The sequence below is a fragment of the Coloeus monedula genome (assembly GCF_965178545.1).
Source record: "Coloeus monedula genome assembly, chromosome: 1".
In the NCBI taxonomy this organism is placed as follows: domain Eukaryota; kingdom Metazoa; phylum Chordata; class Aves; order Passeriformes; family Corvidae; genus Coloeus; species Coloeus monedula.
The window spans coordinates 63,722,788-63,738,009 of record NC_138781.1 but is presented as its reverse complement, the minus strand read 5'-3'; the positions used below and the strand labels follow the sequence as shown (position 1 = coordinate 63,738,009).

At 36.4% G+C, this 15,222-nt stretch overlaps 1 protein-coding gene across 3 annotated transcripts in view; it reads left to right on the top strand.

Moving 5' to 3' along the window:
- The window catches only part of ATP9B (ATPase phospholipid transporting 9B (putative)), a 154,474-nt gene that overhangs the window by 97,433 nt on the left and 41,819 nt on the right, over nucleotides 1-15,222 (top strand). For all 3 annotated transcript variants that reach the window (XM_082288844.1, XM_082288843.1, XM_082288842.1), the window contains exon 12: nucleotides 7,600-7,760. In XM_082288844.1, coding sequence (XP_082144970.1) covers nucleotides 7,600-7,760 — 161 coding nt within the window. The remainder of the gene's footprint in view (nucleotides 1-7,599; nucleotides 7,761-15,222) is intronic.

The following is a 15,222-nucleotide window of genomic DNA, read 5'->3' as shown; positions in this document are numbered from 1 at the left end:
GTGGAAGAATACCTGGATGGTTGTGTTTGTATTTGGACCTGTGCTGAGACAGGTTTAATGATGGAATTGGAGTATACATAGCAGAGGAGGAGGGAAGTTGTAGAAATGCTCCACCAATTAATGAATCACAGCATACTGCCAATTTTAATTCCTCATTCGAGAGTTTTTATTCATTCTCTTGCATTTATTGGCTAATCCATCTTCATAAAGTTGCCTCAGTCACTTTAATAATCTATGTATTGTATCTACTGTATTACTTTATTTACATTTCCATGTAAGAAAGGTTGCAGCTCTGATTTCCGTCTACTTCTATGACATAAGCACCAACTTAATGTATCACTGTTTCTCACTGAAGTTTTTTTCTAACTTTCATTAACCTTTAAAATATCAACGTGTAATAAAATATATGTAATTTACATGGAAAGACATTTTCACATGCACCTCTCAATTTAAGCTTGAGTAAGACGGAAGGAAAACATACCCTTTAAACTGTCTTTAAACTTGCTTTCGTATGGGATAAAATAAAGTTGTGGAACTTTAAGCTTAAACTTTCTGGGTTCTTGGCTTCATTCATTTAATTATATTCTTAATGAAAAATTGCTATGTGTTTTGATAACCTTAGCTCTGACCTCTCTTACCCTAGCCCTTTGTGAGATTAAACTGGTTACAAAATGTAATAATCTCTTCTAATAGCTTAATCTAGATAGTCTCTGAGGAGCTGAGTTACTAACACCTTCTTTTTAATGTGGAGTAAGGAAATGTTGGATTTCTTTAGGTATACATTTTCCAATATTCAATTTCAAAGATGTCTTTGAAAAAGCTGTAAGGTTCCCATACCGTTTATGAAATATTATTAAACATAGTGTGCCATATATAAAACCCACAAATTCAGTCCCTACCATGACAATACAACATTTGTGCAGTTTTCTGTATGAAAAAGTTTTTTAGACCAGTCAGCCACATGCTCTGAAGTGTAGGTATATTATAATTCCCTAAATTTACGCAAATGGAAGAACTAGCTGTCAATTTGTTAGGTCCCCTTTGTAATTGTTTTTTCTTGAAGGAAGTTGTACCTGTTACTGAGCTATTTATTTTTTTTACATATATCTCAATTTTTTACTCTTCTTTTTTTTTTTTTTCCACAAATTCTACACAATAAAAGCTTTGGAACCAGTTCTCCCTGTGCTAGTTTTGCAGTTATTTTGGTACAGCTAATTATCTTAATCTGTGAGAGAGTAAATCATGATTTTTTAGTCTACTCAGATCTGAAAAAATGCCATCTCCATTGACAGTGTTTCAATAATAGTGTGTAATGTGTAAAGCTGCTTATTCTGTATTCTGACCCTTGAAAGACCTGATTACGTTATAGCATCCTTAGAAAAGTCTTGAGTTGAAGCTGATGATGGCTGAGCTTAAGGAAGATATAACAAGCATATGTAAAAGCTACCTATGAAATACAAATCTGAAGACAGTGTTTCAGTGTAAAATCGAGCACCTTTAAATCCTGCTCTTCCCCCGCCCCTGAGAATTCCATGTCTTAGCAATATTGATTGGATATAAGGAGGATTGGGAGTGCTTAGAAACTCTAAATGTCTTCTGTGCTGTGTACCTAGATTGTTTTAAATTGAAAAAAAAGAAAAAACAATGAATTAAAGTTTCACTGTGCGAATGCTTTTGGTTGTTGAAGTTTCTGATATGACTAGTTATCTTAGATTATTGAAGCAATTATTCTAAATTGATGGGTGGTCTTGAGAAAATGTTTACAACTGGTAGCTTCTACTAGGAGAGTATGTTTGTAATACAGCGCAGTCCCTGTATGGATACCAGAATTTAAGGGGCTGTTAACTTTTTCGATTTAATGTGCTCCGTACACGTTTTAATCATTCCCGTTTGTGACAAATACGTAGCGAAGTCAGAGAACATATGGTCGCACAGCATCTGAGTAGTGCTGCCTTAAGGTGCCAGACTGTGACTGTATAGAGGTGTATGAAGTGTAACTTTTTGCTAAGGAGGAAATAGAATAGTCTGAGTACACACTCCGAAGTGTCAAAGCCGAGTAATTAACTCTGAGCGTTTCTAGCGGAACGCGGTGGGAGGCGGCGCGGGCGGCTCCGTGCGGCACAGGCGGGCGCGGCCGCCCTCTGCTGACCAAAGCGCGCACGGCAGCGCTGCCCGCCCCAGCCTCCCCTTCCCTCTTCGGGCAAACGGGAGCAAAAGCCAAATATCCACGGCTTGGCTTCATTGCTCTGCGTGAAGAACAAACATCAGATTGAGCAATATTTAGAGACAGTGGTGTAGTTTACCAAACCGCGAAAGTGTTAATGAAACCCAGATTTATAGTCAGCAGGATATTAAGAATGAGTCGTGTTCAGTTTCTCTCATTAGGATCACTTGAAACAGAATGGTCTACTACAAATAGAGTAAATCGTTTGCCTTTAGGAAAACCAGGATACAATTGAAAAAGAAGACACACTTGGGAAGGTTATGAAATCTGTGACTAGCATTTGACAAAACAAGTGCCTTACTTCAACCAACTGAGCCCTACTGAAGTGCAGTTGTGGAAATGGCTCACTTACAGTTTTTATTACAGTAGACAACTAGAGAGGGCTAAGCACCTCTAAAATCCTGGAGAGGACTCTCGAGCTTCAATTTGAGTATCTAAACTCAGATGATGTTGAGTCTGGAAAAAGCAACAATATAAAATGGATGAATAAATGAGGCAGAGAGAAAAAGAACTGTTTGAGTCCTCTTTTTTTTTTTTTTTCTTTTAGCATTATAGGTATTGGTATCTACAAAAGGGAATTCTGCTTCTAAAATGATTAGTTTATTTCAAAACACATAAATATGCATGTATGAATAGTGTGTTAAGGTAAAGCCAGGCAAGTCAGAAGGGTAATCTCAGAACATAATAAAAGTATTCTGCTTTTAAGAGCATTTAAACCTCTGGTTTTGAGTATGCATCAAAACACTACAAAACATGTACTTGAGCATCTCTTTCATTGGAAAGTGACCATGTATTTCTTCTTGAGTTTTAAAATTTCTGCTGTTTTCAATGCCTATGCATAGGAGATGGACTGATTTATGTAAGAATACAGACAAGTAATTGTAATTAGTTTCTTTGGGGATACAATTAACAATAAATATCTAAAATTATTTGTTGAAATCAGTGTAGAAATTATGTAATTCAGTTCCATAAACCTGCAGTATTAACATGATACCAAATATTTCAGTTTGCTCAAAGGTTCGGTTGCATGAAGGATGAAATTTTTTTTTGCTAAAGGAAAGACAGAAAATGTTACTGGAATCAAATTAAATGTTTTTTGGTAATCACTTCTGTATAAGTCCAGTGGAGTGGACTAAATAAGTAAAGTTTATTTCAGTTTTATGAACTTAAGTAGACCAGTCCTCCCCCTTAATTATTGGTCAATTCTGAAATGAATAAAACCTGTAAAAGGTTCTAAGTGCTTCAGAAAATGTTTTCAAGGTTTCATTGGTGCTCTTGCAGCTAAACCAGTAATTAAGATGTTTGAAAATTGATATCAGAAAAAGCACGGACAGGTGACTTTTTTAACTAAATGGCCACTTTATGTACTTTTGTGTTTTCTTTGCTTTTCCCACCTTTGAATCTGCTGGTTAAAAGAATGAGAAAAATATTGATTAAACAGTGTACCATACTGTATGCAAGATTTGGTAGGTTTGACATTAATCTAGTCAGGTTTGTAGAGAAACATATTTGTGCAGACCACTGCTTGAGTACAGTGAATTAAGGCACGATGCTTGCTAAACCTGAATTTGCTTGTTTTGATTCATATATTATCTTATCCTAATGTGGTTACCTGGATTGCTGAGCAGTCAAGACTTTGAATCATAGGAATTAGGAGACTTATGAAAGAAGAAACACTTACAGATTCCAAAGTTGCTCTTTGTGGTTTTAGTGTCAAAGATTAAGGTAGATAGGTAAGGATGTGTCTCTTTATTTAGCCTTTAACCACAGATTAGTAATCTATTATTCCTAGGGACTAGGGAGGGTTTAACAGATTATTGAAGAAAGTCATGGGGGTTTGGATAAATGCAGCTGACTATATAGTATAATCTATATAATTTTTTTTATAAATGATGGAAAGCTACTAATCATTTTTGTTAGGCAGACCTTGTTTTTATCAACCTGCAACTGAAAGATGTATTATTTGAATTTTAGTATTTTTAAATATTTACTGTTAAATACCTTTTACAGCTAAGTGTAGGATACAATTAATGGAAAAATACATCATATACTAGTATTCAAGGCTTAATAAATTAAGTTCAGAGTATGTATTAAGAATAGGAAAGAAAATTTTTATGTTTGTGGTGCAAATTAAAACCCAAGCCCATCTCAACATGCATACCATGAAATTTCATTGTAGTCAATGTAGTGTTTGGCAGTGCAGAACCAGGCTGATTACTGAAATATAATTACCTTTGTGGAGGAATTTGGTTGCAGGGGGAAGTCTGTCCTAACACTGTGCCTTAGTACTTCAATAGTATTAAAGTAGGGCACTTAAAGGCTATTCATGAGCAATTATTTCTCCTGCACTTTAAAGTGTAATTGAATAAAAATGGCTGCACAAGACTATTTTGAGAAATCTTTGCCATTTTGTAACATTTAATTATCAAATTTTTCATTTCAGTATTCTAGCATTTTAAAAGTTCTCATTTTCAAAGTAATATACATTTTATAGTGTTAAAAGAATTGTTCTATTGCTACAATAATAGCTCCAGAATATAACCTTTCCTAAAAGTTAAGCATCTAGGGCAGCAACAGCAATATTGTTGTTCAGGTTGTACTTCAGTAACTGTAAAAATTCTTGTCGTTTTCAACTTTTTAATTAAATTAAGATTTTTCTCATAAGGTAATTAATTATACCTTGTGGTCTAAAATGTGAAGTGTAGACTTTGAGTCATTCCCTCATTCAAAAATGAAGTATTTTAAAAACTTGTCAGCTTTTTTACCATGCAAGTAGACAATTGATGATATAAGCCATTACTTTATTGAGAACCATTAGCTATTTAAAACTCTGTGCATAAATTAAGAGGAGCTAAATGGATTTGTGGTTGTTGCCATTAGTAGCATTTTAAATTATACAGGCAATTATTGTGTTCATTTTCATTATCGTAGAGCAGCCCCCTTGCAAAACTATTGTGGTTTTCTTAGACATTATGTACAAATTTTCCCTTGGAGATTAAAATTTCCAGTGGTGTATTTAATTTTGTTAAGTTGTTTCAAATAGAACAAATATTATGACAAGTAGAAGAAAATTTGTTTTACTAATATAGGAAATAACAATAAATGTAGAAAATTACTCCAATTCTTAATTCTTCTATTCATCTATTTCTATTACTATTTTCCAAAGAAAAGGAATAGCTTTCATAAGATGGCATATTTTACAAATGCTTTGATACAATCACAGTATAGTTAAAATGAAGTTTATCCACTTTTCCAATATTTAGATGAATTTTAGAGAATGTTAGTGAATTTCTACATGAAATTTATCTGGATAGTTCAACAGTGTTTCATTAGTCGACTGCAGAAATTGTTTAAGTGGAAAGCACAGAATTAAACTAATTAAGTATCTTCTAGTACATTGGAGTAACTAAATTTTGGGAAATGGAGAATGCATTTCTATTAAAACTTTGTGTGCCTTCTTAAGTAGGATTTTGCAATTGCCTTCACTTTCTATAGTAAAAAATAATATCAAAATTTACTCTGGCCAATAGCATGATCTGTATTAAAAACAGTGGCATTATCAGTAGCAAAGCATCAACTTTTTCATTGTTATGATACCTCTCTAAACACATTTTTGTTGGATTCCAAACTTAAATTCACATCTGTCTTCATCAATTAGAAAGGTATTAATGCTTTGAGTTAGCTACATATCAGTGTGCAGTGGACTAAATTTAATGTTTCTGTCCAAAAAGTGGCATTCTTTCCAAAGGAGCTCTTTATTCATTTCTGTTCTGGGGTGGGGTGGGGTTTTTATGGGGGTGGAGAGGGGAGAGATAGGCTTTCACTACCATGATGCAGGGGAAAAAAAAAGTGTGAGGTAGTACTTATGCATATTGCAAGACAGTGATTCTTTATTTTATTACAAAAAAAGACCAACTCTAGAAGGCCAGATTAAATCATTCCTTTCACTTTTTAATGGGATTTGGATGAATAGAGTAAAATATGCACTTTGCATTCATTGATAGCATCTTTAGGTTGAGGTAATTGAGTCTTTTTTCCCTGACTGAATGAATAATGACTTCATCTGATCCTCAGCGAGGCCTGAAACTTAGGCTGCCTTTGTCAACGCAAAAAGATCTGGGCTTTGAAACATGCTCTACTTCCCTGGCTTCATTTTTCTTCATTTTAATCCAAAAACCTATTTTTCTCAATAATTCAAGCATAAACTATGTAGTAGTTGAAGCAGCGGAAATTGCAAGATATTTGTCCTCGTTGTGCTGCTTTTTAAATGCAGCTGATAAATCAGCCGCTGTGGTCTTCAGCTGCCTGGTTCTCTAGGGAAGGGACAGCCCATGTGTAAGCAAGATTGCTGGAATTTTTAAGAACTATATTTAAAGTGCTTCTTTTGCAGAATGTTTGTTATCTAAGGAAGTGTTATGTTTTACTGGTCTTACTGGCAAGACTTGGAGATAAAAGGGGCATCCGTGATGGGGCCTAGGAAACTCTTCCTGACATAATTTTCCCACATATTTTACTGACTACTAGAGCATCCCAAAAAGTGGCGTAAAAATACCCTAGCTTACATCATACATTATTGAGATGGTGAGAGTCTTAGTTACATAGCTTAAATATATTTTTTTCATGAGAAACAGTGGGTGAAAGATAGCCTCTCCTAATGTTTTACTTAAAATGTTTCTAAATCAAATACCTTTTCACTCATGTAGTTGAAGCTCTGTTTTACTACATTGGTTAGAAAATGGATATTCCACTTGATTGTTGTTTTTATTATTATATTGGATAAGTGAAAGCTTCATACAATTAAAAATAATTTCTGTGACATTGGTTCAGATTTACGGAGTGGGGTGAGAGCACAGTGACAAGTCACAGTGCACTTGTCACATGAGTGAGAAGTCACAGGCTCTGTCCCATGTGCTTGCTCGTTCTTGAATCTAACAGGGTTTTGATATTCTAGCAGTCAATGAGCTCCCTACAAATATAATACCCAGTGCCAGTATTTTTGCTGCATGCATGAAGGAAGAAAATTGTCCCTGCTTGTGTGTTCTTCTGTAACTGTCTTTCCTCCTTGCCCTTCTGTGTTCCTGTCCTGGAACAAGGAATGGAGGAGGGATGTGTCAGACTTTAAGGCGTTCAAAAGGCTTGGCTGGGACAGTTCACATTGGTTCTGGGAATTATTATTGCCGCAAAACCAGGGAACATGTTTTATGTGCAAGCATAGGAATAAAAATGCAGTTATCAAAGTTCAGTTAATTGTTACAAGTGCATGGATTTTTAGTACATAGGAATAACCAAAGCAAATAATTGCTAAGTGTTTGCACTGCAGAAGCATAATTTTAAGAAATACTCCTGAGTAACTTGATTTATTCTTCTTCCTCCAGGTTGGCTTACTGGACCTGGAGCTGAATCAACTGACCAAAGCCCTGTTTTTGGCTTTAGTTGCACTATCAGTTGTTATGGTAACTTTGCAAGGATTTGTAGGCCCTTGGTATCGCAACCTTTTCCGGTTCCTCCTCCTGTTTTCCTATATCATCCCAATCAGGTATGTATATGAATGAAAGCAAAATACAGTTTTCTAATTTCACTGAATGTGGCTTTCTTGAAATTTAAACTTGCTTCTCATTGCAAAGGAAATTGATCTTATCAGGAAGCTGAAGGAGAAGGTGCTAACAAATCTGCTGATTCTTGAAGGATCACTGTACAGAAAACAATACTGTTGTATTTTTTTGGTATAACGTTCATCTTGCTGGAGTAATCAGGATATCTAATCCTTTGCTAGCATAAATGTATTAATAAGGATACAATGTTGGTATATTTGAGAAAGTGGTTTCAGGAAGCATGCAATTAAATGAACTGCTAGATGCATTATGGAATTTTATTTTTAATGCCTTAAATACTAAAAATGTTCCATTTCTCTAGTTAAAATACAGACTTTTTACCCCAATAATGATTAATTTAAATTGAATGGCTGAATAATGTAGGTGCGCTTTTACAGTGAGAGGAGTTTTAACATGTGTAACCAAGTAGAGACTTGCCCTGAATTAATTAATTCATTAAGCATGAGTACTGTATATTCAAATTGCAGATAAACTGGAACACGAAATAATATCCATGTGTGTAATCAAGTCGTCTGTGGACACAGAAGTGAGAACACTGACTCTGAAATTAATTCTTTTCTTTGCATGGGTATTGCCTTTGCAAAGTGGAAATGCTGTTTCTTGTTAAAATATCCAGTGTTTAGATTAAGGTAATTTTTAATTTTAGATGCTCTCTAGAACTGTTCAGTTTGAGATACATCATTCAGTAAGCCCAGTGATCAGCCAGAGTTAGCAGCATCTAAACTGTAGCTAAATTTAAGACCTGTCCCCTCAGGCACACACACAATATTTAAGTTCACAAAGTAAAGGAAAGAAAAATAACAGGAGGATTTCATTAGGCCTTTTAATCTAAGATTACATTACTTATGTGTTACTGTGTTTTTTAAGTATATGTCTGTGTGACGGAAATTGTATCATATTTGACCGATGGGATACACAGGAAGCCTCTGTCTTAACATTTTATGACTTAAAGGACTTTATTTTTAGAGTACTTTTGTGTTACAAGAGAAACTGATTCTGTGAGAAGTTGAAGGTTCTGTCAAATCTGCTGGAACCACAATTTTGGAGTATCTTTCTAAACACTGTCATTGTCGTAACTCCTTTACTGCTTGTATGATGCTGTTTAGTCATGTTGCCATTCCCCCCCCACACACACACAGTTACTGAGTATTAATTTATCCATATGAAGAGACAAAAAGGGCTCCATTCAAGTGGTTAAGTCTATGTGTTACTGAGAGATCCACTTTAAAACTCCCAGGGGAGGGGGAAAATGAGCTAAGGATATAAAAGATCACTTCTAACTAAAGGATAACTTTTAACCATTTTATTATCTTTGTTACTGGATACAAGAGGACTAAGACCATACAGGTGTTGTAAGTAAATTTGGCTCTATATTGGAAGTTCAACACAGGCCATTGAAAAAACATGTTCACTAAGCAGCTAATTTTCAATGTAAGAGTTGTTTAGTGGACTTGTGGAATAGCTTTTCTCCAAAAATAATTTCTAGCATGCATCTAATCCAATTTTTCCATTGTTTGTGGGAGATGATAAACAAACTAAAAGTATTAAAAGATATGATTAGTTTAATTCATCAGACAGGAATCTATCAGAGAATGCTTTCCTTCCTAGAGTTTTATCTGTTTCTCTACCAAATTTTCTTTAACCTGGATCTTCGTAAATATAGGGTTGCTTCCCAAACTGTCAGCAAAATGAGCAACTCAGTCATGAGTGTTTGAACTCATGAACTCAGCTGTTGTTCTGACACTTCTCTTCCTCTCTTCAGTATGTTAAGCATGGAAATGACTTAATTTTGAGGCTGTATTTTGAGTGTAAACTCTCAAAGATGAAAATTGGAAAGCAAATGACATTGAAGCACCAGGTGTTGTGTCCTCTCATAATTTTTAAAATACCTATATGGGGGAAATAATGAACTTACAGACGTAAAGGAAACATCGGAGATTAGGATTCACTGGTAGAGGCAAAGCATATCTGAACTCAGGCATGCATGAAATGTGTTGATTGATAGTTTTAGAGAATTCAAGAAGTTTCTAATTGTGGAGCTTTTTTGCAGTTCTGTTTGGCTTTTGGTTTGCAGAGCAAGGGAACTTCCAGGTATGCAATAAAAATAATTTTTCGTGGCTAGACATGTTTGGTGAAAATCATCAGGAAGGTGATGATAGAGTTAGTAGAGCTTAACTGATCTCTGTGCAGGCTGTCCTATAATTAATAGGAAGAGGAACTTTTCAGGTGCTTCAGAAATAAGCTGGTTCCTTGTGATTCAGCTGCCTCCTAAATACTCCTTCAGATCAGTGTTGCTTTACTTTGTCCAGGGTATTACCATGGGGCATGTAAGACTTCAGAAGTATAGACATAAAGCAACTGTAAAAAAACCAACAGCACAAGAAAACAAAAGCGACCCTCATGTCCAAAAAAATCAGCCCCCAACATTGCACACATTCTGTGGTGTACAAGGAATCCAGAAAAATGGAGAAGAAGTAGTAATAAACAGACATTGAAAGCTTAGCCCATCTTTAAACTGTTTGTAAGTTAGAATCATTATGCACAAAATGTTCTGAACAGCCCCACACCCCCAGAAACCTTTGGCCCTTAAAAGTGATTCTGTCATTGATGTTTTCTTTTCCCATATGGAGAAACCATAGCCCAGGAAGCCTCCATAGGCAATCTGCTGCCCTAAAAAGTCAAGCTATTTTAATTTCCTAAGATTTATCAGGGAAGGAGGATATAAAGCAAGTCCTTGACAGACTGTCCAAAACAAAATGAATCTCTCTAAGATTATCTTCGCTCATTATCTGAGTTTTTCCATGTTCCTCAGAATTTTTAGGCTTTTTTCTAGTTGGCTTTAGCTAACTAGACTATATCACTTAGTGCAGTTGTCACATAGCCAGCTACCAGGGAGCATGTGTCCTCAGGTATGTCCATGCTGCTGCTCTTTGTGATACCAGCGTGGAAGTTCTTAGACCTGTGATGTGCCTTTACTTTTTTAATAACAAGGTGCTTTTGTTGAACAACGTGTATTTTTTTGGATTGTCTGGTTTTTTAATTACAAGGGTCAGAGCGCAATAACAGTCATGGTAATGAAAAGCCAGCATCCTGGGTGGGGGAAGATTTTTTTTAATTTTAAGTGCAAGAGAATAGAAGAGATTTTAATCAATATGGGATGTGAGATGAAAATTCTGATGCGTGTGTATATGGGCATAGGAAAAATGTTTAGACTGTTAGAAAGCCTTGTCACAAAACAATTCTGTTATTTTCCCTGGCCTTGAGTACTAACATGTCTTTTTATGAGCTCACTTGAGCTATCATAGCAAATGGTTCAGAAAGCCCAGGCCAAAGAAAAGGCTTAGTGACAGTACTGCCCCACAGACTGGATCCTCTAAACCACCAGTGGACTTTGTTCATTCATTGTCCAATCTTCTTCAACACCTCAAAAGACAAAGTGAGTTGCACATTGTGTTGAGATCTTTTATATGGGGTTTGGTTGGTTGGTTGTTTTTTTGTTTTTTTTTTTTAAAAAAAAAGTAGGAAGGAAAGTTTTTCAGTATAATTTTCTCCAAACAATGTTTGGTGAAATTGCTGCCGCATGTACAGGTGTGAGTCTTGTAGCTGTACGTGCTTCTGCTTAGCTGTTAAGAAATGTAGAGGATTGACCATAAAATGGTAAGCTATTGACTGGGCATCTGTTAAATATGTGTATCACCCAGGCTCTATATTTAGTAGCCGTTTAAAGCTGGATTGACAGGGCTTAATCAGCCATCATTTTAGAAGGATCATTTAGTTTTAGTGTGAAGAGAAGCTGAAATGTCTCTTGTTCTTTCCTTTGGACACCCCAGGGCTCCTAGTCACTGAGCTGTTCTGCCAAAAGAAGCTGTCCCAAATGACTGGAATGAACTGCCTTACACTTAAGTAGTAAAGTTTTGGGGCACTACATGGTTCCTGGCTGGGTTTTTTTTTTTCCTGGGTCTTTAAAATAAGCAGTTAAATCAAATCCTTCAAGTTAACGTCTGTTTTCAGGGGCAGTGAGGGAAACACTGCTAGGAGGTCTTATGTCTGAAATTCATTAACAGCCCCTCAAATCCCAGATCATATGGACGTGGATTTCTGTGTTTTCCTGAGATCCAGCGAACTCACACCTATGCAGGCTGTCTAACAGCAACAAGCAGCTATGCTGCTTTCAATCATGCTGTAGTTTCTGCTGTGTTGGTGTTCTAATCTGTATCATGTATAGATGTGAGAGTATCAGTGTATGAAGTCTCACACAGCGAGACAGAATATGTATTAGATACAGATGCAAAAGTTTCAGTGTGGAAGAGCTAAACAGCTGCTTCTGAAGTGGCTTAAGCAAGTGGTTTAATACACATTTAGTGTATTGTGCCTTAATACCATATCATGATACATAATGCAATCTCTGTAGAGACTGAAAAACGTTATGTGATGCTTCATGACATTTTGCTAACTAATTTTGCAGCAGAAGTTATGGTGTGTCTCTCTTGTGCTAAGTCTGTCTTACACTGTCCAGCATGGTGCCATACTACTGCCTGAGCTAGCTTTGTGCTTCTCTTAAAATGCCTGATATTCGTGCTACATAGAAAAAGCACAGAATCATAAAATTATTTCGATTGGAGAAGCCTTTTAAGATCATCAAGTCCAACTATTAACCCAGCACTGCTAAGTCCACCACTAAAACATTTGCCTAAGTGCTACATTTGTGGGTCTTATTTTTACCTCCAGGGATGCAGACTCTACCACTTCATTAGGCAGCTAGTTCCAATGCTTGACAACAATTTTGGTGAGGAAATTTTTCCTAATATCTAATCTAGAGCTCCCGTGGTGTGACTTGAAGCTGTTTCCTCTTGTCCTGTCACTTGTTTCTTGGGAGAAGAATCCACTCCCCACCTGGCTACACTCTCCTTTCAGGCTGTTGTAGAGAGTGGTAAGATCTCCCCTGAGCCTCCTTTTCTCCAGACTAAACACCCCCAGCTCCCTCAGCCACTCCTCATCGGACTTGTGCTCCAGACCCTTCCCCAGCTTTGTTGCCCTTCTCTGGACACGCTCCATCACCTCAATGTTGATCTTGTAGTGAGGGGCCCAGAACTGGACACAGCACTCACAGTGTGGCCACACCAGTGCCAGGTACAGGGTTGATCACTGCCCTGGTCTTGCTGGCCACACTATTGCTGATACAGGCCAGGATACCACTGGCTTTCTTGGCCACCTGGGCACTGCTGGCTCATGTTCAACAGCAGCCAATCAGCACCCCCAGGGCTTTTTTGCTGGGCATCTTTCCAGCCACTCTGTCCCCAGCCTGTGGAGCTGCCTGGGGTTGTTGTTACCCAAGGGCAGGACCTGGCACTTTGCCTTGGCAACTCCCATACAATTGGCTTACCCCTCTGTAGGTCCTTCCTTCCCTCCAGTGGATCAACACTCCCACCCAACTTGGTGTCCTCCCCAAACTTACTCAGGGGGCACTCGATCCCCTTGTCCAGATCATTATTACAAATATTATAAAACAGGACTGGCTGCAATACTGAGAACAATCAGTCTAATGAAGAATTTTTTAAACTGATCTATTGCAGTAAAACTTCCTCCTTTCAAATCTTCCAACATTGCCTATTTGCTCCTAGTTTTTCTTCTGGTTTTAAACCTATGGTATTACAGCAAGTAATGCTGAATTTGTGTAGAATATAGGGAAAAAAAACATGTTTTAAATATTATTTGTGTTAGACCTCTAATGTTAATATTGTCACCTTTGTATAAGAGGCCTAATGAAAGACAGCATCTGACCCGGTAAATGTGATAATAACAAAGAAACATTTTTAATAGGAAGCAGTTATTGCTGCTCTGACCTGCATATGCTACATCCCTTATGCAAAGGTACTTGTTTGACATGTGTTTTATTTGTATTTTTCATTCTTCTGTGTTTTGAGCCTGTAAGAAATTAATAGATTAATTTTTTCATAAATTATTCCCTAGATTTCCTCCTGGATTTTTAAGTGCTATCTGTGTTACAACATGCAGTTATCTGTATCTGGGTTGCATTTGGCCCTTGAAAAACTTCATGTGCCACAGTCGCTATAGCAATACAGGGTTGATATATGCCACAAATACTTAATCATAATGTGTGGGGTTGAGTTCTCTTTTAAAGTCACATTCGCTGCCAGGGTTTTATGCAAAGTGCTGTGTACACCTTCCTTAATTTTCTTTTATATGCTCACATAATAGACAAAATTTAGAAAATTTAGTGCAACAGAAGTAGTGAGACCAATTACGAAGCAAACAGGAACACAGTTCTGAGGCTGTTCTTGCGAATGTCAGACAGATAGCAGAAAAAACTAAATAAAAAAATATATATAGTGGACAAAACACAAGGGAATATTCCAGTTTCCTCATCAAATAAAATATAAGAGATGGGGAAATTAAAGGGATGACCTATAGGTTGATTTTTATCTGCTTAGATCTTTATATAATATTGTGCTTAAATGAAGTAACTTCTGTTTTGTTCAATTTTTATTTGTTTAGTGCCAGTTAATACCGGTTACTGGGCTCCAAAAAATCACTTTCTGTGAAGATTAACTTTCCAGGCATGTTGAAGTTAAAATATTTTTGGTTGCTTCTTGACCAGTAATTTTAAAATTATTCCTTTTTTTTTCTAGAGTGTGAATAATGCATGTATCTGTGTATATTTTATGGCTGTTTCAAGAAAGTAGGGATGTGTTAAGAAGGTTGGGGGTAGCCGTGGGGCATTTGGTACAGTTTTGGATAATAATGGGACCTAAATATCACCCTCAGTATCATTTTCACATAGAAGGAAGTCCTGAAAATAAAAAAAGACTGTATTTCTTTATTTTAAAAAGTGGATACCACTATGGGTACTCATACTGTATTTGGAGTTGTGGCAGGGTTTTTTTGTTACAAAACTCTTACATATACAGAACTGCTCAGAAAGTTAGAAAAAAACCTACCATTAATTTTGATTCAAAATCATACTTGAATTTTATTTGGCATGATACCACTTTGTTCACAAAATTGTCCTTGCTAACTTCATTAGGTCTTGATTGCTTTTCACCAAGTCATGAATGGTAGAATGTTTCTGGAGTTTTTAATTGTATTTGTCAAATTTCCTCAGTGGAGGCCCTTGCTTATTGGTAAATTTGTCCTTTTGAAAAAAAAACTAAAATCAGACACCTTTAGAAGGGGACCTAATATCATTACAATTGATGAAAAAAATGAAATTTAGTAGTCCTGTAAATAGGAGTGTTTAATCTAAAATGCTGGTGGTGTTTTTGAGGGAATCAGTGCAGAACTATTTGGTTTTAAAAGCAGAGTGGATTCTGAAATGTTGTGTTATTTCTTTGTTCTGAAGCTGAGTTGCAGAGAATGCCACCCTGG